Source organism: Peromyscus eremicus, chromosome 10, assembly GCF_949786415.1.
Source record: "Peromyscus eremicus chromosome 10, PerEre_H2_v1, whole genome shotgun sequence".
Classification (NCBI taxonomy): domain Eukaryota; kingdom Metazoa; phylum Chordata; class Mammalia; order Rodentia; family Cricetidae; genus Peromyscus; species Peromyscus eremicus.
In genome coordinates, this window is record NC_081426.1 from 36,168,569 (window position 1) to 36,192,556 (window position 23,988).

At 41.2% G+C, this 23,988-nt stretch overlaps 1 protein-coding gene across 1 annotated transcript in view; it reads right to left on the reverse strand.

Annotated features, from left to right (window-relative positions):
- The window catches only part of Bod1l1 (biorientation of chromosomes in cell division 1 like 1), a 55,242-nt gene that overhangs the window by 26,370 nt on the left and 4,884 nt on the right, over window positions 1-23,988 (reverse strand). Inside the window, exons 2-10 of the mRNA XM_059275815.1 lie at window positions 23,440-23,564; window positions 18,758-18,948; window positions 17,666-18,277; window positions 16,880-17,029; window positions 14,046-14,212; window positions 12,196-12,307; window positions 11,526-11,664; window positions 9,018-9,090; window positions 1,237-7,246 (exon numbers count right to left, since the gene is read on the reverse strand). Coding sequence (XP_059131798.1) covers window positions 1,237-7,246; window positions 9,018-9,090; window positions 11,526-11,664; window positions 12,196-12,307; window positions 14,046-14,212; window positions 16,880-17,029; window positions 17,666-18,277; window positions 18,758-18,948; window positions 23,440-23,564 — 7,579 coding nt within the window. The remainder of the gene's footprint in view (window positions 1-1,236; window positions 7,247-9,017; window positions 9,091-11,525; window positions 11,665-12,195; window positions 12,308-14,045; window positions 14,213-16,879; window positions 17,030-17,665; window positions 18,278-18,757; window positions 18,949-23,439; window positions 23,565-23,988) is intronic.

Consider the following 23,988-nt stretch of genomic DNA (forward strand, 5'->3'; position numbering starts at 1 on the left):
GAGTGCAGGAAAACTGAGTCACAAAAACCTTCAGAGAACTCAATTCATTCCAGGCTAAATGCAATGGAAAAAGTTAGTTATTTCAACCCTTAGCATACTTCTTTTCTTCCATTTTTTTTCTTTTATTTTTGGGATTATAAGTACATAATTTTTTCTCTTCACTTTCCTCCCTCCAAGCCTCCCATATATCCCTACTAGCTCTTTCAAATTCAAGTCCTTTTTTTTCATTAATTGCTGTTACATCTCTCTCTCTATGTATGTATGTACTTATATATATATATATATTTCCAAATATATAATCTGCTCAGTATGTATAGCATTACTTGTATGTACATTTTCAGAGCTGACCATTTGGCACTGGATAACCAACCAACTGGTGTGCTCCTCCCTGGAGACAACTCCTTAAGACATTTCTTAATGCTGCTTTAAGTACCTATAACAAACAGGACTAAATCTACTAGCATCAGTTTTCTGAAGCTAGACTAAGTGCAAGTAAGGTTGGTTCCATTTAAAGGTCCAGAATGCCATGTTTATAAAGCTAGAATGCAGATGAATCAAGGTTCATCGGCCCCTGCAAGTCTTATCAGAAACTCTTGAGTTTGTAGAATACACTATTCTTCACTTCACCCTAAACACTTGTCACACTAGAATCACTGCCAATGAGTGTCACACGAGGCAGAATTCATAACTGTCTTCCCATTGGTTCTCTGCCCCCCTAGAGCCTAGCACAGTAGTAATTGTGCACGGCATCTGAAACTGGATAGTATAACTGCAACTATACCTTTGAAAGTGATTACTGATTTCCACAAGACCAGCACTCTGAAATCTCTCAAAAAGGAACAGGTACGCCCTCCCCCAAATATTCTAAATTGTAAGTTAATGCATCTTACTCGAACAGCACTCTTAGGAATAAACATAGGAGCTGGAAGTGTATGTAGCTCAGTGGTAGAATACACAAGAGGCCCTGGGTTCAACCCCCAAGATACTGCAAACCAAACCAAACCAAACCAAACCAAAGGAACCAACAAACCAAGGCACAAACAAACAAGAAACCTGAAGATGGCTGAGAAACTGGCCAGTCATGAAGATAAACACGTTTAGGTGCCTGCCCTCAGCCTCCTGCCTCTTCTACACTGACACATGAGCAATGGGTCTAGTTTTAATATTTAAAACACAGGATGTTGTAAAATCACCTTGGTTAGGTGTTAGAATATATAATTATAAATGGACTCTCACCTATGCCACATGCATTCTCCTCAGGAAGAACAGTGACATCAAGGTTTCCTTCCCTGTGGAGTGACTGCCTTGTACCAGGAACATGTCCCGTTTTTTCAGCAGACCTTTCACTAGTCCATGTGCCACTGTGGTCACTTTTTGCAGTCAAGCCCCCCTCCCGTTTTGGAGTAGATGGAGTTACAAGGCAGGTAGTTGGAAGGCCTGCTGTGTGGGAAGGAGTCATTTTTGACTGTTGGCTCGTAATACATTTGGTGGTAGTTTTCAAGTTGTTCTCAGGTGCCTGCTGTTCAGAAGGATACTCCGATGCAGCATCTCTGATGGGCAGCACGTCATCAGTTTTAGCACCAGTATTTACTGCTGCCAGACAGTGACTACTGCCAGAGGAGTCCTCAGATGTCTGTTCTGGTCCTTTCAGACAGTTAGTCTCAGACAATTTGTCAGACACTGAGTTTGCATTCCTCTCTGAGCCCCTTCTTGCTAGACCACTAGCTGTGCTGTCTCCTGCTGCCTCTGCCTCTGCACTTTTGTTCTCCCTCTGAACAGAGCTCAGCAATGCATTCCTTTCTTTCGAACTGAGGTCTTGGCCAAGGCAGTCCTTGCCATGTCTCTCCTCCTCTCCTATGCATGAAGCAGTACCTGGCTGGCCTTGCCCTGCAGAGGGCTCACAGACCGGTAGTCTATCATGCCCCACCCTGGTGCTCACTGCCATCAAGTGGCCCACTTCTTTGACTGTTGTGAATGGCCCAGGGCACTGACAGTTATTCTCAGCCATGAGGCTGGGCATGGGTAGTTCACACTTACTTTGCTTTGTAGCTAAATGACCACCATTTCCTTCTGGGTTGTGTGTGGCTGGCTGACTCTCTTCATGTCTGCTTAGGCTAGTGCACATCAGCACACACTCTGTTGTGCTAGTGGAGATAATGGCAGCATCACTCAAATCTTCCCCTCTCACAGTGGTGGCCTGGTCTTCACCTGCAGGGACAGTACCAATCATGGCTGCTTCACGTCCTTCAGAGGTGCTGGTGGAAATCATGGCGGTGTCACCCGTCTCCTCTACTGGTATGACTGAAGGACAGATTGTTTCCTGAGGGACAGCACTGGACACAGAGCCTTCACAGTCTTCCACTGAACTGGTTGAGATAACTGCATTCCCATCTGTAACAGAGGGTGCGTTTTCCCTTACACCGGAGACAGAGGCTTCACATTCTTCTGCTATGCTTGTTGAAATGAGAGCACACTCATCCTTTTCTTCCTTGCTGGTTGAGGCAAGAGGACTTGCAGCTTCAGTGGGGGCACTAGGCATAGGTGCCTCAAAGTCCTCGGTGCTTACCAAGACTGGACCTGGAGTGCTTTCCTCAGCTGCTACAACTGGCTGCTCACTTCTAGCACATGTGATGGTAGCTGCGCTGGAAATGGGAACTTCGAATTCTTCCCCTATGCTTGTGGAGATCATGGCGCACTCATCCTTCTCCTCACTTCTGCTAGCAGAAGTGAGCTGGTTCTCCTCACCTGAAATTGCACTGGGCATAGGAGCCTCAAAGCCTTCCATGTGTACTCCTGTGCCTTCCACATTTTCTTCAGTGTTCAGAGTACACAAATGCCCTCTTCTCACATCTACAATTGCACTTACCTGAAGGGTGCAATCGTTTGTACTAGTAGAAATCATCAAGCCATTGCCTTGACTTTTACTCCCAGCTAAGCTGTCCTTGTTGGAAATATCAGAACTGGCTGTAGAAGCCATAAGGCCATCACAGTCTTCATTTTCTACAGAAGTGATGATACCTTCATCTTTTTCCCTGGGTGACATGTGGCCAACTTCACATTCTGGAACTGCACCAGATACAAGAACATCATCACTGCCCCTCACTAACCCAGTGGAAATAGTTGTATCTTCCACCATTTCTTTCCTGGTAAGCTGACTATCACTGTGATGAGAAGTTGCACTAGCCACAGGACCTTCACTACCACCCAGAACTGGTGGCCCATCGCTGTTTCCTGCAAAGGCACTGGTCACACTGCTTTCCACAATTCCTTTGGCACTGGAGCAGATATCAGTGTCTTTGCTTTCCTTCTCTGCACCACTCACACTATCAACATTACTGTCATTTGGATTCCTAGTGGCTGCCCCAGCCTCAGCACCCACATGCTCCATTGTAGGGCCACTCTGACTACCCCCTTCTCCACTCTCACAAACCAACATTCCTTCATTTTCTTCTAGCCCTGTGCAAGTTGAGGCATGTCCAGTTTCATTTCCTCTTCCAGTACTAGTCACAACACCTTCCCCCTCATCATCCTCTTCTTTTGCACCCGTGCTGGTCACAATGTCTTCATCATCACAGGGACCAGCAGCCACCAAAGGGATGTTGGTTATGTCTTTGGCCTCTGTGCTGTCCATTGCACTCTCTGCATTTTCTTCTGTTTCAGAACTGATGGCACAGCCTTCACTGCTGTCTTCTGAGCCTGTGCAATTTGCTGACCCTTCCCCATCTTCTTCAGTAATGCCTGTGCTGGTGACGGCACTCTCACCTTCTGTACCATCATTTCCAGAACCGTCTCGTTCTGGGTTGGCACTTGCCTCTCGAGGCTTATCATCATTTACTTGGACCACATCTGCACCTGTAACTACACGTTGCTCTTGGGTTCCCACTCCAGTTACCAAGCAGAAAAGGAAGTTATCACTTCTTCCTTTGGCTTCAGTACATGTCACAGTGCCTTCTGTTTCTTTTTTAGGATCAACTTGTGTCCTATTTTCTTGGGAGCCAACAACATCTTCACTGCTCACAGATCCTGCTCTTATTTCTGTTCCAGCACTTGTAACGGCTCCATCGCTTTCAACTTCACCAATAAAAGTAGCAGTCCCCTCAACTGTACACGAAGAACCATCACACTTTTCCTCAGAGCCTGCACTGGTTACTGCATCATCTTTTTCCTCTGTTGTAATACTGTTCACATTGGCTTCAGTTTGAACTGTATGAGCTGCCAAGGGGCCTGCTACTCCGTCTTCTGATTCAGCCACAGCACACTCTCCACTTTCTCCTTCCTTGGAACTTGTGAGCAAAGTCTCACTTTCAGCAAATCCTTCTGTGACAACACCCCTCCCCTCTTCAGCTGCAGCAAAAACAGTGCACTCACTGGCTTCTGCCCCAACCTGAAGAGGATGGTTTCTAGGGCATGCACCCATTATAAAGCCTTCGTCTGCCTCAATACTGGTGCAAGGTAAGGTCATCCCCTTCGCTCTTGTTTCTGATGAAGTGGTCGTGGCATCCCCAGCCTTCACCGGGTTTAACGTGATGCCTTTGTCCTTCCCTTCAGTACTAGTAGCAATGAAAGCTTTGTCTCGTCTACCAGATCCAGCTGCCACCCTCTCCATTTTCCCATGCCTCTGCTGTGACACGGAGGCATTATCCCGCCTAGCACTGGTGTCTACCTCATTGTTTTCAGTCTTCCTTTCAGCATCAGTTGGTATTTTTTTACTTTCGTCTGGATCTTTGTTATGCTTACGTCTGACTGTTTCAGCCTCCTTTCTTGTACTCAGGTCTACCACATTCTCAACTGCAGCACTGTCCTGTTTTACATCAGGCTCTACGTTCAGATCACTCTCTTTTTTGGCTGTGCCCATCAAGTTCCTTTGCTTGCTAACGTTCTTACATTCCCCAGTCATGCCCGTTGACTTGCCAGCCAGAGGTATGCTTGCTTTGCCTTCTTTACCGTACAGCAATGTGGCCTGGCCATCTTCAGAAAGGTGCCTTTTGCTACCGACGTTTGCTCTGGATGGCATATCTGCTGTGGAACCATCACTACCTTCTTTGCTGCCGTTGGTCTTATGGACTTCTGACTTCTTAACAGTCAAACTTTGGTGAGGGCTATCAGAATTATTTACAAGGGAGGCACCAGCTGTGCCACCTTCAGAAATGGTTTCTCTGTCAACTGGAGGAATTGTACTTGAATCATGAGATTCTTTCTGAGGTACAACAGTGGAGCCTGAGGATGATGAGAGGTCTGAGTCTGCAGAGCATTCGCAAGAAGCATCCCCTTGAGTGCCACATTCCTCAGTGGCTCTGGATGTGCCTTTCAAATTCTTCTGTACCCTCTCATTTTCTGATGGGGCCCTAGAGAGCACTCTCCGACTCCCTTCGGAGTCTACATTTACGTCATGGGCTCCTCGCTGAACTGGCTCTCTCTCCCTAGTTGCTTTTGATGTAGCACTTTGGACATGCACTCTCCTGGTCAAGGTGCTTTTATGGTCAGCATGCTTTTCAGAATTGCTAGTAACTGCTAGTCCACGCCCTGATCTACAGGCCACAGCTACTGGTTTTGAATCTACCGTGGAAGCTCTTAACTCATCCTTTAAAACCCCAGCAACAGCTTTATGTTTTGTAACATTTTCAAAGTCAGTATCTTGCTGAGAACTATGACTGCTGATGTCCCGGGATTTAGACAGTTCAGACATATTTTCGACAGCTGCCTCAGAATCAGTTTCCATTGGCTCTTGTTCAGGGATCAATGTGGTTTCACTGCTTTTTTTTGGTCTCTGCAGGGAAGAACTAGTGGCAGTGCCTAAAATGGTCGCCGCTAACTTATCTTCCTTGGTCATTTCCTGGGATATGCTTCCTCTTCGGTTTTCACACAGCCTTCTACTTAATTTCTTTTCTATGACTGAGCCATTCCCTCTGCCCTTTTCATGACTGCTGTCCACTTCTTTACCGTCCTTGTCATCTGGTTTATTTTCTTCTTTCTTTTTCACGTCTTTATTACTGTGCTTTAAGCTTCTGCTTCTGTGCCCATCTGAGAGCCTCCTCTCAACTTTGGAGGAGGTGGAGTCTTTATCGGCCTTATGCTTCTCTTTTACCAAGGGTAACTTAGCTCTGTGCCCAGAGTCCTTCTGAGCACCATGTGCTGAAGATGCAGCACTCTCTGATGCAGGTTCAACGACAGTTTCTTCTAAAGCTCTGTCTTCAAGTTTGGACTTGCGCTGTCTTTCTGGGTCATTGTCTTCTGTAGTCTTCTCCTTGTCAGGCTTTGGAGTTGTCCCCTGCTTTGTGACACCTTCTTGTGACTCTGTTTCGGCCACTTTTGTTTGTTTGCCTTGACCTTTGGATTTAGACTTTAACACGAGCTTCTCTTCCAACAAGCTCTTCACTCTCCGCCTCTCTCTATGAGGCTCTTCTGGCTTTGAACTGCTGTCGGCGTTGGTGGAGTCTGTGTCACCCTTTTCTTCAGAGCAGCTCTCGCTTCTTTTCTGCAATGTAACACCGTGCTGCTTGGAGCTTACGACCTCTTTCTGCAGTTTAGAGTCACTTGACCTTCTTGACTTGTGCTCTGCCTTGGCTTTTTCAGACGGCAGGTGCCTCTCCTTCTTGTTATCTTTACGTGCATGTTCATCTGTTTTTATAGTGTATTCAGAAACTGGCCTTCCATCTCTACCCAGTACTGACAATCTCCTTTCATTCCTGTGTTTACTTTTACGTTCAGTTTTATCATCGGAAGAAAGTTTGGTTTGCTGACTTTGTTTCTGAGCATTTTCCTCTACTTTTACACCTTTCTCAGAAGAGTGAGGTTCAGTCTCATCACCTATTTTATGCACACCATCACCTTTGTATTTGTGTTTTGAAGACAATTTTTCTTCTGGTTGAGCTTTCTCTTTCTCAGGTTTCTCCTTGGTGGACTTTGCCTCTTTTTTAGGCAGGCCTTTCCCATGTGTTTCAGGTTCATCTTTCTTTTGAGACTTTTCATTTTTAAGAGTGCTTTTCTGTTTCTGGGGTTCATCCACATTAATTTCTGAGCGTTCTGCTTGCTTTTTTCCATCTCTTGTTTCCATTTCTTCCTGAGCTCCTTCCATTACAACGGGGGTGGATGTTCGTCTTTTATGTTCTCTTTCTACCTTCGATTCAGTTTTGTTTTCATCAGCTGGATGCAGAGATTCTGAAAGCCTCCGGGCAGGTTTACTTGGTTCTCCTTTCCCATGAGCATGTTTCAGGTCCTTGGAGGAGGCCTTTTCTTTTTCACAGTGCTGTTAGAAAGCAGAGGGTTCTTATGAGACACATTTTATATGCAAACTTACTATTGGGTATATTTAGTATGTGAGCACTAGACTTCCTGAAGCCCTTCCTGTGATCCATGGATGGTGGATGGATCCATGGATGATGTTGCTCAGTAGGTATTAGACATCTGGAAGGTGAAACTCACTGCAATGGGAGTGTCTAGATGATCACACAAAGTCTTGAATTCTTCCCAGCTTTATAGAACAGTTATTCCATCTAACTGGTCCATGCATTTAGGAAGTCTTCAATTCTATAAATGACTATAGTTCACTAATACCCAGTGGTTCTTAATAAATGCAACCTAAGTGTTCTTTTCAGTATAAGAATATACATGTTCAGCCGGGCGGTGGTGGCGCATGCCTTTAATCCCAGCACTTGGGAGGCAGAGCCAGGCGGATCTCTGTGAGTTCCAGGCCAGCCTGGACTACCAAGTGAGTTCCAGGAAAGGCGCAAAGCTACACAGAGAAACCCTGTCTCGAAAAACCAAAAAAAAAAAAAAAAAAACCAAAAAAAAAAAAAAAAAAAGAATATACATGTTGATAAAGAAGTAAAGGCTTATTTTTAAATCTAGAAACCTAAAATCACTTACAGAAGCCATGTGAATTTAGGCTATTTGTATACTCTATTTATAAAATCTCAAATGTATGCATAGTAACTGAGTAACAATGTAAGCATATACATGTGAGATAAGCATATGCACACATATATGTTCATGTGTTATGGGGAGATGCTGGGGGAACATGCACAGTACCTGAACTTTCCTCTCCACTCCAGTTTTGACACTTAGTACATTAACATGTAAAACTTCATGAGATAATTTCCACAAAAAAACTATCACAAAAAAGTTAAACATTTAAATATATATAGTAATATATCAGGATGTATGATTTTAGTTTCTGAATAAAGAAATTTACTGGCTATTAACAATTACTAAGTTATTAGTGTCTCTATCCCAGAAACATGAATTGATTAGCTATAGAACTATGGATATATTTAAACTCAGTTAAAGCCAAAATCTGTCCCAAGAAAATAAGCCAGGGAAGAAATGTATTCACTATATGTATTTTCACCCTAAGACAAGGTTTCTCTGTGTCGTCCTCGTTGTCCTGGAACTTACTCTGTAGAGCAGGCTGGCCTTGAACTCTGCCTCTGCGTCCTAGGATTACAGTGTTAGAGTGCTAGGATTAAAGATATGCACCACCACAACCAGGCTTATTTTCACAATTTAAAATCAGCACATTTTGGAACAATCTTAGTGTCAAATACAAGTGCTAGTATAAATGAGAATGTATCCATTCAGTATGACAATAATCAATTACTAAATAATTACAAAGCCTAGGAGGTAACATAAAGTGAGCAAAGTCTCAAAAATTATTTTTTGTTAGCATAGTTCCCCCCCTATGTGAATGTGGACAGGAAACCAAAGAGATAAAGTAGAGGACTTGTTAAGGAGATTTTAGCTTTCTCTCCTCTTTCTTCTTATTAACAATTTTGTTATTGCTATATATAAGAAACAGGGTGAAGAGGGTATGGAAGAGAGCTTCCTACCTAGATGAAACAAAATCAACTCATTGCAACAAGGAATTCAGGCCAAGATGGGACAAAGCTTAAGAATGCTGAACAGAGTGGTTTTTAAGACATAATACAGAAAAGATCCCATTATGCTGTTTCACTGCAAAGGAACATGAATGACCCACCCCTAACAAAAGGGCAAATAACAAGGGTTCCATTAAGACGTACCTCAGTAGTTTTGAGGGCTTCTTTGGACTCTTCCTCAGTCTGCTGTTTCTTTCTAGAATTCTCATCAACATTCCTGAGGGGAGTATATCAAATATGACTTTCCAATCTGAATCTAAGAATCTCACAAGAAGTTGACAGAAAATCTTTCCTTTGTTGTGACTTCTCACTTCATTTAAACCTTACTCTTAGTCATCAGAGAGCACAATCCAATCCAATTGTGGCAGGAACTGCTCCTGGTGCTAAAGGAAAACATGCTACAAGGACAATTCCTAATGTGCTGCACTGTGAACACTACATCCGCTATGCAGACATTTGAAAGCCTCTCCATCTTTTGAGTAGCAGGGAGGTTGTTTTGATTTGGAGCAAGATGAACAGGGTACAATAAAACTGAGAACTGACGCCTCTCTCTGAGTTCTGTAAATCTGCTTGTCTTGAAGTTTATGACTAATTTACATAGTTGCAATGATGGGCTGGAGAGCTCAACCACTAAAAGCATCTGCTGTTTTTTTTAGAGGACTTGGGTTTGGGTCCCAGCACCCACACGGCAGCTCACAACCACTTTAACTGCAGTTCCAGAGGATCCAACACCATGTCCTAGTCTCCATAGGCTCCTGCACCATCTCCTAGTCTCCATAGGCTCCTGCACATATGTGGTACATACAAATGCATGTGTACACACAAACATATAAAATAATAAAAAAGTAAACTTAAAAAAAGAATTATAATTTAATAAAACAGTAAACCTGTAGCCCATCATTCACATCACATCATAGCTACTTTCAGGAGTCTCTCTGCCTTTGTAATTTTTAAACAATTAGCAATGACAATAGAGTGCTTCAAAAATTAAAAGAACCTGACTTTATGTGAAAGGGAAAAATGATGGGATGATGTTAAAAAATAGATGCTGAAAAGATTGGTGAACAGATGCAACCACGGTTAGTAAGTGGTTACCATAGACCCAGACAAGATACTTCTCTAAGTACTTCCAGGGGCCCATAAACTCCACTCTCTGATACTCAGGGGAAGCTTCATGCTTATGTCTGTATACTTTCTGGGGTAGAGTCTAAAGCTTCTATCAGATTTTCACAAAATTAATTAAAACATTACTTTAAAATGCTATATTCTTAACACAGTGAAAGAAGATAAAAACGAACTCCAAGACTATCATAAACACATAGTAACATCTCTATTCAAGGTGAGACTTTCTATGACCACTTTCTTTTTTTCCCTGACAGGTTGTTGTTTTCCTTATCCTGTTTTTCTGTTACAGTCTTTTTTTTCCCCCACTACAATTATTTTCTATCACAAAGTAGTACAAATCATTCTCATGAGTGCATTAGTTTCTGTTTTTCAATTAAGAATGTCAAGGTCAGCAAGATGGCCCATCAGGTAAAGCTCCTTCCTGCCAAGACAGGTGGCCTGAGTTCTGTCTCTGGGATCCACAGAGGATAATGCTCCCCCTAAAAGCCACAGGTTGCCAAATAAAAACCTAGTGCCAGGTATGAGACGCCTCCCCTCAAGTTGTTGGTTGGGAGGGGGGTCTCAGAGATTCCCAATAAAATATAGGCTATTTCCAACAATCTTAGTGGCCACCATAACTTGACAGTAATATCCTATTACTGAAAACACCATACACCTTGGTCCCAGGACATGGAGACATCAAGCTGGTACTACTCTGAAAGCATCTTCCCTGCTGGTTAGATTTCATAGTGCCAGAAGGCTCCTGGGGATGGAAGGAGTCTTCTATAGTCCTACAGAGTTGTGGACCCTGTGAGCTACAATAATGACTAGTGTGGCAAGACATGCTTATAGGTACAACAGTGGCATGAATGTCCTAGGTGTAACTAATTTCGGCTGGATTTAAGGCCTGATCTATAAGAAGAAACACATGCCTAGTATTGTAAATCTGACTTTAAAAAAATGCATGATTGGGGAGCTCATGGGACCCAGGGGTGAACATAGTAGCATTATTTTGCTAAATAGATACAATACCAAAGTACCCTATAAATTCTTATCTCTAAAAAAGCCAGGTGTGATGGCACACAGCTTTAATTCTAGCACTGGAGAGGCTAAGGCAGAACGACCTCTGTGAGTTCAAGGCCAGCCTGGTCTACATAGACAGTTCTAGGGCTATTTCTACATCTATAGATTAGTGTAGCTCTCAGACCTCAACAGAGATGTTTCTTTGCACAAAAGATGGTAGTTAACACAAAAACTCACAAACCCATCAAAGTCGCAGAGACTAAGTGAAAAGGACTTTTTTTTTTTTTTTAAATGGAGAGATAGGGTCTCTTTCTAGAGCCCTGGAAACCCTGAAACTCTCTATGAAGACCTGGCTGGCCTCAAACTCACAGAGATCCCATTGCCTTTGCCTCCTAAGTGCTGGGATTAAGGGTGTGCACTACCATACCTGGCTACTTTTTAAGACAGCCTATGACCACATTCAATGCCCTCTTCTGGAAGTACACCACTAATGTGACAATTAGAACACAGCAGATAAAAATGTACCTTGAATCTTTTCTTCTTCTTTTGCTTAAGGCTACTTTTTTCTCTAAAACTTTCCGTTCTTTAAGGACTTCTTTAATTCTTGGGGCTTTCAGTTCCAAAGTCTTGGTTGACGACTCTTCTAGGTCCACACTACTTTTGCCTAGAAATAAATAAATAAATAAATAAACAAATAAATAAAAATACAGAGATAAATAAATAAGCTTTACTTTAGAAGACAGCTTTGTAACAATGCTGTATTTACTTTTCATTAAGGTTTTATAATTACTTTAAAACACAAAATACCTTTAATGGGTCTCAATTTCTGCTAGGAAAAACAGACCTCAATTTTGTTCTATTTACTCTGCTAGATAAATGTCAGCACAAAGGCTGTAAGTACAGCTCTAGCAAGTTTGTGGTCTTGAGTTCAATCCCCAGCATCAAAGACAAGAACAGAAAAGGAAAGAGAAAAAGCATAGATGATGTAAGGTATAGGCTAGCTGTACGATCTTTACCAGAAACACTCAACTACTCTTACCTGAAATCCATTCACTCACTATTGCAGGATAAATTGCTTCCACACTTAGGAACAGATCACTTTATTCTATGTGCATATGCCACAAGCAATATGAGACTAACTAGAAGATGATGGCGTGCGTAAGGTACTCTCAAATAGCAGCACTATCTGCTATACCTTGGCTCTTCACTTTGGAAGACTTCGTCTTCTCTGCTTTCTGTTTTCGTTTTTCTTCAAGTTTCTCTCTATTGATTCGCCTTCTTAAAAGTCTCTCTTCTTTTTCTTTAGCCTAAAACCATAAAATTGCCTGACACGTTACCAGATAAAAGCAAAGACATTCTGAGAAACATATGCGAGAAAAACCTGAGAGTGCACCTCTGAGGTAGCAATCCAAGTAGTCAAAGCTGCCCCTGCTAACAAAGTTTTAGTTTGCTCTTCTGATGGTCTTGCACATCAATGGGATATGCACACATACATAAGGCTAAAGAAATGGCTCAGTCGTTAAAAGCACTTGTTCTTACAGAGGACCCAGGATCAGTTCCTAGCACCCACATGATAGCTAACAACCATCACTAACTCCAGTTCCAGGGGATCCAACAACTTCTTCTAAATTCTGCAGCCACTAGGTACACAAACATACACACAGGCAAAACATACACATGAATCATTAAAAAATAAAATAAAAAGGAGACATACACTATGTGTACACAGGTACTGGTATGACTGTTCTATTTTGACAGCTACCAGATGATAGAAGGAACAGATAAGAAAACTTTTAATTACTGTTTTGTTATTCTTACCACTCCTTTCTGGCTCAGAGCTCAGAGCCAAAATTTCAAGAATCTTAAGCAGGTGCAAAGCCCTTATCCAATATTCTCTCTAAGAAATAAGCCTAGAAGGAAAGCTAGCTAGCAATCACACTTTGTAGTGTTTTCTGCAACATCCCCTCATCTTGAAATAAGAAATTTTTCCTATTTTAATGCTTCTTAAATTGTAAGCCATTTAAGAACCAACGAATTTTGTTTAAGAATCTATCATTAATTGAATGGGACTTGATAGTTGGAAGCATTTTCAAGCCCAGGGAATCAGTGGACTGCATTTTCCTTAATACTATACTAATTGCACACTGTATCTTTATATGAAATGAGCCATATGGATACAAGCATTTTCATAATATGAAACAGACTGCTGCATTTTTTCTCTTTTGACAGTAACAATGATATAATCACCTTTGTGTCTAGTCTATGTAGTTCCAAGGCAAGTTCCCTGAGGGCAAGGCCATGTCTGCTCTGTGCATACTCGTACCTTGGACAGACTATTACTCAAATGTTGTCAACCTGGTGCAGCAGGCTAAATCACAGCAGTTCTCAACCTGGGCATCGTGATCCCTCTGAGGGTCAAATAGCCCTTTCACATCCTGCATATTAGATATTTACATTACATTTACATTTACATTACTGCTGTGGGATGTCTTTCTGTATGCTGTGAATATGTGTTACCCTCATTGGCTAATAAATAAAGCTGCATTGACCTATGGCAGGGCAGGATGGAGCCAGGTGGGAAAATGCAGGAAATAGTGAAAGGAGAAAGGAGAGTAGAAGGAGACACGAGCCTGCCACCCAAGGAGCAACATGCCAGCAGACCAGTAACACTACGGCCATGTGGCAATACATAGATTAATAGAAATGGGTTAATTTAAGATGAAAGAGCTAGCTAGCAAGAAGCCTGACCCATAGGCCAGACAGTTTGTAAATAATATAAGCTTCTGTGTGTTTACTTGGGATCAAGCAGCTGCGGGACGTGAGTGGGAGAGATTCGTCCTGATTGCGGGGCTGGGCAGGACTGGAGAAACCTCTGGTTACACATTACAATTCATAACAGTAGCAAAATTACAGTTATGAAGTAGCAATGAAATAATTTTATGGTTTGGTTGGGAGTCACTAACATGAGGAACTGTATATTAAAAGGTCACAGCACTAGAAAGGTTGAGGACCACTGATAATCAGCAAGGGATCAACTGGACTTACAATGGACTGCCGCCGTTGTTCTACTGTGAGTTCATCATCAGAATCACTGTAGTACTTTGAGTAAAGATAAGGTTTGTGAACATAAGCATGCCGTACACTTCTGGCTTTTCCATCACTAGAATCACTGGTTTGAGTTTTTGTTTTATTCTGTTTGTTTTTCTCTTCATCTGGAAAGAAGTCAATATAAAGAATGAGTGCTTCTGTAATTAGCAACAGCATTAACATGTCACATAAGCAGTAAAAAACACCAATATACTTCAAGTATATTTAAAGGTCCAAAGGAGTGTCTGCATGAGAAAGTTCAGAAGTTGACATTTTAAAAAACTACAAATCACTTCCAATATAAAGTCAGACCAAGAAAAATTAGACACTGTACTTGTGTTACTAAAAGAAAAATGAAGTATAGACGAAAGTTGCCAGAACTGATCTTAACAAAGAGCAAGCAGGGCATGCTGAGAACTAGGCTCCACTCTGCACCTGGAGCAGAATGCTTTTGCAGGCTCAACATGGAAGCCAAGTAACACTTTACTGGACTCACCACTGCGAGGCCTTTACCTGAGGTATGATCTGATGGGAAGGACCCACTCAGAGGTTACTGGATGGTTCCTGCCAGTCTCAGCTGAAGTTTCCCTTTCCTCTTTATGCCATTTGGGTTTATTAAGTCAGGAGCCACCTTAGCCTTTTGCCCCTCCCAGTTATTTAAACAATGTATTTTGACAAATAGTTAATTCTCGTTTGTCAGTAGACTGGATATGAATGGTTTTGTCCTTGTTGAGGAAATTCACTTGAAGCTGCACTTTAAAGCACACTGGAGATCTTATTTATTTATTTTAGTTTTTGGACGAAGGGTCTTCTGGCTGTCCTGGAATTCATTATTTACACCAGGCTGGCCTCGAGCTCATAGATATCCACCTGCCTCTGCCTCCCAAGTGCTGGGATTAAAGCTGTGCACCACCTCACCCAGCTCATACTTGACATCTTAATGCCTACTTGTGAATTTAGGGAAAAGGCAGGAGTCAATCACAGTTCTTATACCTTAAACTAAAACCTCTACACGAGGAAGGCAATCTTTCCATTTGACACAGTAGAAATGAAAAAAAAGGAATGTTTTCATTTCCTATTACTTGTTGCCCTTAGTGAGCTTCTTAATTTTAGAGCCTATGCACATAAAATCTAGTCCCAACCAAGAAAGCATCCCAACAGACCCCAAAGCATCAGCAGAGTAGAGAAATCACTCAGGAGGGGAAATTCTCAGGATGGGAACTAGTCTTCCCTCATGGGCAGTACAGTGAGGACCAACATCAGTTAGGGTGCACTGCTGGATCCTACTTTGAATATATAACTTGGTTTCTCCTGGAGAAACACATAAAAGTTAGACATGAAGACTAAGAAAATTATCTGTGGAGTTAGCAGGTTCTACTTTTTCCCCCCGAGTTTCTCCCTAGGCATCTGTTAGGATAATCTTTTTGTACACCATGTGAAGATGAGTCTCTGACCTTCCTCACTGCCTAAGGCAGCTTCTGACTGGTTTAATAAAGAGTTGAATGGCCAATAACTAGGCAGGAGAGGATAGACAAGACTTCCAGGGAGAGATAGGAACTCTGGGAAAGAAGACACAGGAGTTTTGCCAGCTATATGAGAAGGAAGTCAGATGTACAGTACTGAGGAGAGGTAACGAGCCATGTGGCAGACTGTAGATTAAAATAAGTGGGTTAATTAAAGTTTTAAGAGTTAGTTGGGAACAAGCCACAGCTGAGTCCAAGCTTTCACAATTAATAAAACGTCTCTGTGTCATTATTTGGGAGCTGGCTACAGGCATTCTATGCAAAGCTAGCAGGAAATGTAAAGAATGCTGCCTACTAGTAAGAGTAGGTAAAACTTCAACATGCAGGGCAAAGAGCAGCATGATGTACAAGCTCCAAGTAGACTCAGGTTTGGATTCTGCCCTGGCTAGTGGCTTTGTGACTTTGGATTGGACATACTTTAGCTTTGTTCCCTTTGCTGTGCCTCCTGCCAGCGCTGCAGGAGCTAAGACACAGTCTCTGGACTGTGAGCACTTAGGAAGGGTTAGCTGACAAGCAACTGTATAATAAAGACTTCAGCTTTGCCCAGAGAGAGCTGACATTTGTCCTAAGCTTCTGAGAGGTCATCTGTATGCTCTCAGGATGCTGCACTTGACTGGTGTGTTTCTGCTTGCCTGCTTTTCTTAAGGTCAAATCAAAGTCTACTATGGTTAGGATCGGGGAACAGGGGTTGGATCCTGCTGCAAGTTCTTCTGAGAGACACAAAGGCAAGAAAGTCTTTATGACTATATCCTGGAGCCCAAGTAAGAATTTCAAACTAAAGTACTGGTGAACTTTTGCGGTTGATCATATATTATTCCTAGTATAGAAATGCATGTCAAGGAAGTAAAATTGCCCACAATTCCAGAGAGAATATGCATAGAGCTCCTGTTTGGGACATTTCTGGACTTTAGCTCTTTATTAAACCAATCAGAAGGTGTCTTTTAGGGCTCCTGAATTTCTAACTGGTGCCAGAAGTGAGGGCAGTCTTCTAGCTTGTACTTCTTCTGTTAAGTGTCATTTATACATAACAAAAGCAGCTCTATGTGCAATAGTCTCAGATGATGGTCCTGGTCACAGAGAACTAAGGTTTGTAGTAACATGTACAAGGTTGATTAGACAGAAACCCTACAGTTCAGTCAGAAGCCAATCTTGCAATTACAAGGTAGCAGGCTCTTGCTAGGCCACACTCTGTCAAGAAGTAGGCACTAGAACAGAACACAAATAATGCTTAATAGAAACACCACAGAGACATTGAGAAAAGTGCATTACCATCTGATGTAATCTCGCCTTCTTCCATGCTATCAGATATGACAACTTCCTCTTCTGTGTCTTCTTCAAAAGATGAAAGGTCGCTGGTGTGGACAGAGCTAACTGTGATGTCAGTGAGGCCATCTACATCAGAATCCATCAAAGAGCAATCTTAAAGAAGAAAATGAAACAAACAATTGGTCATAAGAACACATTGAAAACCTAAGCCTTAAATATTAAAAATTTCCTGCTTTAAATAGATGTCAAAGAAATCAGCTATCAGAAAGGCAGCTATCTTAATAAAATACAAAGGTAAAACAGTAACTTGCAAAAATAACTTTTAATTTGCAATGTAAAAATATGCACAAATGTAAATTTTAAGTAACTGATTATTACTACTTGGTATTTTGAAAATTAGCACACACAGCTTAAGTTGCTTGGAACAGTGTGAATAAATGATAACACAAATTACAAAGTTTGTAGCTTTTCCGTTAATTTTCTTTGTGAACAGACACATCAGTATAGTAAAGAAATTATAAATATTAATTGCCTCTTTTCCCCCTAGTCCAAATGAGGCCTGATTATTTAGCCCAGGCTGGCCTGGATTCTGCAATCATCACGCTCAATGCTGGGATTATTGCCGTGTGCCACCATGCCCAGCTTATTACTTTTATAGTTTTACAAGTTTTCAAGTCTGACATGGAAGCATCAAAACAAATCATTAAAATCCGAAGCCAAATGTGACACTGTCCCTGTTCCCCTAAGGAACAGTCTGCTCTTGAAAGAAACATGGACAAGTGCACACACCTTCTTTTGTCCCTTCAGCAGCCCTGGCTCTGCTGTTGATCTTTTCAGAAGGAAGCTTCATGCTCTCTATGTCTTTGTCCTTTGCTTGTTTCTCATCTTTTGCTTTCTGTGTATCTTCGCTTCTTTTGGAGTGATCAATTTTTTTTTCAGTCTTTTCTTTCTTTTCTTTCTTTCTTTCTCCTTTCTCATTACTATCTGGTTTCTTTTCCCCTTTGTCCACTGATTTATTTTTTTGATCACTGCCTTCCTGCTGAGCATCCTTACTCAGTAAAAGTAAGCTATTCTCTTTCGTGTGATTTTTAGTTTCTTCCACTGGACAAGAAAGATCACTAGGTTCTTCTGACTTGGGAGCAGTTTCCATGCCCTCGGCTCCAGAATCAGGGATAGCCTTTTCTTTATCAGCTCCATCCTCTGCACCTCTCTCTTTGTCAGTGCTGATGTCAGTGCTGGGCTGAGATGAGAGTTTTCTGGGTACTCTCTCACTGGCCTTGGCATTTGACATTTCTGTTGAAGCTCGGGCAGCATTAGCTTCTTGGTTAAGAGAAGTTATGGTTTCCAAGATTGACATGGCATCACTGGCTACATTAGCACTGGGCCCAGGAGCAGGAACACCTTCAAGGAGAAGATAAGACTTGGAATAAATTCATTCAAAAAGCACACCCATCCACTTCATCTACACAACACACCACTGTTAGAAGCTGGGCAGAAATGCATGTTCCTGTAGGTTTTCAGGTACAGCGCTGGCATACATACTCACAAATTTCAATCTCCTGAGTACAGTGTCTGATAGGAAGGGCACCAATACATCTGAGAAAATTCTAGTTGTGAGAAGAATGTCTTCACTAATTTTTTTCAGTTACTTCCTCTCTTACAGTGACCATGCACACATAAACTCGTTATTATTAAAATGTTTTCTAAAATTAATTTCGAAAAAGAAATGTCATGCCAGTTGACGAATCTGAGCAATATTGAAGGTACATATAATTTCACTGGAGCAGCTAAATGGAGCAAGGTGTTAAAGAACCAAATATCCCTAGGTAGGCAATCAGATCAAGGAGAGCACAGCAACTGACAAGAGTAAAACCAAAGCACCTTGGGTAATGACGGAAGAGTCCAGCTTCTCATCATCAGGAGCTGTGCTGCCAGTCGCTTCCTCCTTGTGATTCAGTGTGGCCAGAAACTCATGCACAGCCTTTTCCACCTGAGGCCTGAACGTGTGGTTGATCTTTGGATCCACAACCTGAGAAATAATTCGGTCAATACCAGACTCCAGCATTCCTGATCTGAAACACAGGTAATTCACAGAAAGGAAAAGAAATAATTTATATTATTTGCATAAAATATTTAAATAAAATAGTATATACTATAGATATGTTCCACCTTCAATAGTCTGTTTGGGCAGTTTAATACAGTAGTGGTTTTAGGTGTGCTATACTACAAAGACATTTGTAAATGATCCACCAATGCATCACTGGTGGAAAAACTAACACATATAAAAGGCCTTTGAAGTTGCTTCAGCACTACAGAACACAAGAGAGGTGGTGCTTCTCTCAGCCTCCATCCCTGGAACACAAGAGCACCTCATGACTGATGAGTTCCAGGCCTAAAGTAAATCTCTCAATGTTGAAACTTTCTTTTTTTAAAAATAGAAAATATAAACTTTTTTTTATAAGTCTTAGAGTTTCCAGTTAAAGTGAAGAATATACACAAAGTATAATTTCATCAAATTAAGAAACAAGAAACAAGGAAAACAAAAATAAAACTCAAGATGTCTGGCTTTCTTTTTATTACCTTCCGGCAATAAAACAGGATGATTTAGTCATTCAAGAGGTAGGTTATGAATGCCTTCTACATAAAAGGCACCATGCTGGCCACCAGGCAGCTACAGACCAGACCTGGGCCCTGGACACTGGTTAAAGATACAGAGACAACTAAAATACAAGAGGCTAAGCATGAACTCACACCATGTCCTGAGAGAGAAGAAGAGTAAGGGATTATTGTCTATGTCCAAGATAATTTGGGACACTCCACTAAGAGAAGACATTTGAGCTGAGTCTTGATTTGTATAGAAGAGGGAGGAAGGAAAGGGGATCCACGTTAAAGAAACATCACAGAAGGCAGACAGAGGAGTGACAAGGACAGAAGCAGCACTTCTGTAAAATGACACCTTAGCACAATAAATTTAAGAACATGTTATTATTAAGAACACTAGAATGCACCAGGAGGAATCAAAGACCCAGGACAGCACTGGGAGACAGAGGCATTAGTCACCTCCTGCTTCTTGGCCTCCATCTTTAGGGACAGAATAGGAGAGGAGTTGGTCCTGAAACTGTCAAATGCTGTTCCTGAGTGTACCTGTCTGAAGTGAGGGTGGACTGGATTTTCAATTCCTAAGGCACTTTGCAGCCATGTGGTACTATAATTCTATTTATGTGGGACATAAAGAAAAATGAGCTGACATGCAACAAAGTAGGTTACCTGCCTTTAAAGTTCCAAGATTAAAAAACAGAACACAAATCTTGAAAACAGTGCTGTATCTTAAAGGTGTCCTTTTTGTCCCCTTAAAGGTGACTTGCAAATGTAGCAGAAAGAATCATTAAAAAGTTCTGCTGTAAGGCATAAGTACAAAGGCACAAAATGAAAGAACAAAATCCACTGAACCTAAAAACATTGCTTCAGTTGCCTTCTCTGTTTGCCTATGTTTTGGCTTCTTGTCTTGTAAGCAAAATACTCCTAAATGTAGTCTTCCTTCCCATGGAGATCAGCTCTGATCTTACATAAAATTCGGTCCAGAGGTACTGATCCACTGCTCTTTGTAGGCTCCCTGCCTTGGGGTATTCCCTAGCTGCTTCCTCAGACAGGAAAGTCTTAGCTCTAGGTCCATAGGTAAAGACAAATGCTGACAATAGATATGTTCCTGGTTAAAGTTACTTTGCTGCAGGCCTGGCAGTACATGTCTATAATACCAGCTACTTAGGAGGCTGAGGCAGGAGAGTCACAAGCTTACTACCTGCCTGAGCAACAGGGAAAACTCAGGGTAAGAGTTCAAGACCAGCCTAGGTATTTGGAGAACTTTTCTTAAAATAAAAAGAAAATAAAAGAGGGCTGAAGTCAGGCATGGTGGTAGTTCCTGTAATTCTAGCACTCCAGTTCCAGGCCAGTCTAGGCTACATACAGACTTTGAGACCCATGACTACATACATACTGAGACTCTTTAAAAAGAAGTAACTCAGTGACAGAGTGCTTATTTTGCATTTATGAAAACCTAGATCCAACCCTTAGTACTGAAAAAAAAGTAAATACATAAATCAAATCAAGTCCTTCTCTTTTAAAATTCTGTCAAGATCATTACAGAAAGCTATCCAGCATTTTCAGATTCTGCATTGTAAATGAATACATAAGCAGAATAAAAATTTCCTTCCTCCTGAATCAAAAGATAAGTGACTACATTGATCCGTCTTAAGTTGCTACACAAATGGCAACTGCAATGTCTTAACCTTAGTCAATCAGCTGAGTATTTTCTCCAGTGTTTATGAAAACCTGCTTCAGATTAGTTATTTCTATAGCTAGTCTATCCATACAGGATTCATTTGCATGCAACTAAAGAATCCTTTTCTAAGCCAGATGTAATAATGCATGCTTTCAATCCTGGCACTCAGGAGGCAGGGGCAGGCAGATCTCTGAGTTTGAATCCAGCCAGGTCTACAGAGTGAGGTTGAGGATAGCCAGAGTTACATAGTGAGACCCTGTCTCAAAAAAAACACAAGAAGGGGCTGGAGAGATGGCTCAGAGGTTAAGAGCACTGGCTGTTCTTGCAGAGGTCCTGAGTTCAATTCCCAGCAACCATATGGTGGCTCACAACCACCTGTAATGAGATCTGATACCCTCTTCTGGCATGCAGGCAGAACACTGTATACATAATAAATAAATCTTAAAAAAAAAAAAAAAAAAAAAAAAAACACAAGAAACAAAAAACTACAAACAAAATAAAACAAATCTTTCTCTAGGGAAAAGGAAAACTTTAATATGTTACTATCACTAACATAAAACTTTGCAAATGGGGCAAGCAAGATATTTCAGGGGTTAAAGGCACTTACTGTACAAGCCCAATGACCTGAGTTCAATTCCTGGATTCCATAGTGGAAGGAGAGAACTTACTCCCAAAGTTTTTCTTTGAGCTCCGTAACCAGAGGATAACAAGAGGAAAGTTTACAGAAATCTTAGGAAGAGTAGCAGCTAAGTTATCCAGAATACAGCCGTTCTCCTTCTCAGTCTCTAGTATAGAGGAAGCCAGAACCAGTGTTCACCACTGCCATAATCAGTGGCTTCCTTACCTTTTACCAGGCATGAAAATGTGGTAAAGATGTCTGTTATTGGTATTAGGATTGTAAATGATTGATTTTTACATTTCTCTTTCCTTTGCCTAAAATAAAATAAATGACAGCTTCCTCATCTTTACAGATTTTGAACACCAAAGTATACATGAAACTCCAGAAAACCAGTCTTCTGCTTGAGACTCTCAGCATGAGACAATAAGATAGTGCAAGATGTGTAGCATCCTGTGGCCTGGATCAGCACAAAGGATGCCAGAGCCTTCTAAACAGATGGTAATGAAGCAATGCAGTCATTTGTGAGAAGGGCAGCAGCTAGGAAGTGTTGAAAGAGAGCCCCAGATTATCAGCAGCACTGCATATAAATGTGAGTCGGGCACCATGGCCGCCCCCACCCCCACTCCAGCTCTCACTGAGGTGCTACTCTGCCCACTGTTCTACTGAAGGCCTTTGTGGAAAGAAGGGGCCTTCTTGCCCTGCCACTCAATAGACTCCTTCTAGCATCTTCTTTTCAGGAAACAGCTTTGACTTTTTAACCAACAGGTGGTATTAAGCAGCCTTCCGATGGCATCGTTTGATCTCACCTGGACTCTTTTACAGGTTCTCAAACAGCTTTTAAAACATAGACAACAAAGCTGGTGCTATTTCCTTTTCTTATACACAGGGAGACACAGTCTAAGCTCCCAGGCTCCAGGTTTCTAGTATTACCTGGGGCTAAATGGACTTTTTAGTGAATTTTTATTTCTGGGGCTTGGAACTATCACACTACATAGGCTTGAGTTAGACTGCTCACCTGTTTAAAGCCATATTTTATAAATGTTCTTGAGTATAAATATTTGTCAAAGCAGGAAGAATAGGGACTCTTTAAACAACTGGGATAGAAAGTCTTTTTGTCTTAGCAAATATTTATATTCAAAAACAAGTAAAAGATTGTAAATCAAGTTTGTCCTTTTTTAAAAGTAAATATTCCAGACTTTTTCAAATATTGCAGCTTTTATTCTTTGTTCCTTATGCTGATGCAGAAATGACCAGACAGATCAAACGTATTTTCTTTTGGCCACATACTACATATTTAGAAAACAAAACACCTTCAAACAAGCAATTTTTTTTTTTTTTTTTTTTTTAAATTTCAGGATTCTGTCATGTTCTGTTTGCTAAACAAAAAAACTGTTATAACTGTCTAGGACATCATAGCATTTGCATCTATTAATATTTACATAGAGACTTTTCTTGGACAGATTTTCTTCAAGATATGCCACTACAAGAAAAGAGTTAAAATGTATAGGAGAAATATGAAATGATGAGGCCATACTCCAAAATTATACTAGACCAAGGCACATCAACCTTCCAAAACTACCATCAGGAGAATGTACTTCTGTTTGCTTTCAGACAAAGTAAGTAGCAGCATGTTAAATTGAACCTGTGCACTCTACTCAGACTTACTTCAGAACTTGCTGTCGGATATTGTTTCTCAGTTGGTTCTTATTAAGGTGTGGACTCCATGTATGAGTTGCCAAGTGGTTTGCAACAAAGTTGTCAACTCTCTGCCTCAGATTCTGATAGGCAGGCTAAAAGAAAGAAAAAAACCATAAACGCTAGAAACCTTTAATTCATACAATATTGATAACTGGTTCAATAATTTTAGTACATTTAATAGGCCTAAGGTTTCTTACAGTGTCGATGGAAAGTTTCTCAGTTATAACTTTCAAATATTGCCTATTTTGTCTAAGACAAGCTGTTTGGAAATAAAGTAAGATAGAGAAGACAAATTTTTTTGTAGACAAAAGAGGAGAAACAAGACACAAATATTAATGTTGGAGGATTGGAAACAAAGAAAGGCAGTGAAGCCCAAGAAAGAAGTCTTGAGTGATAATGTGGCATTTGACCTGGAAAATTGGTTTCAAAGTTGCATGATGTAACTAGGGAGGAGACTGGCCTTCTTTGTGGCCAGAGCCAACAACAGAAGAAAGTAATAATGGGACTAGAAAACTG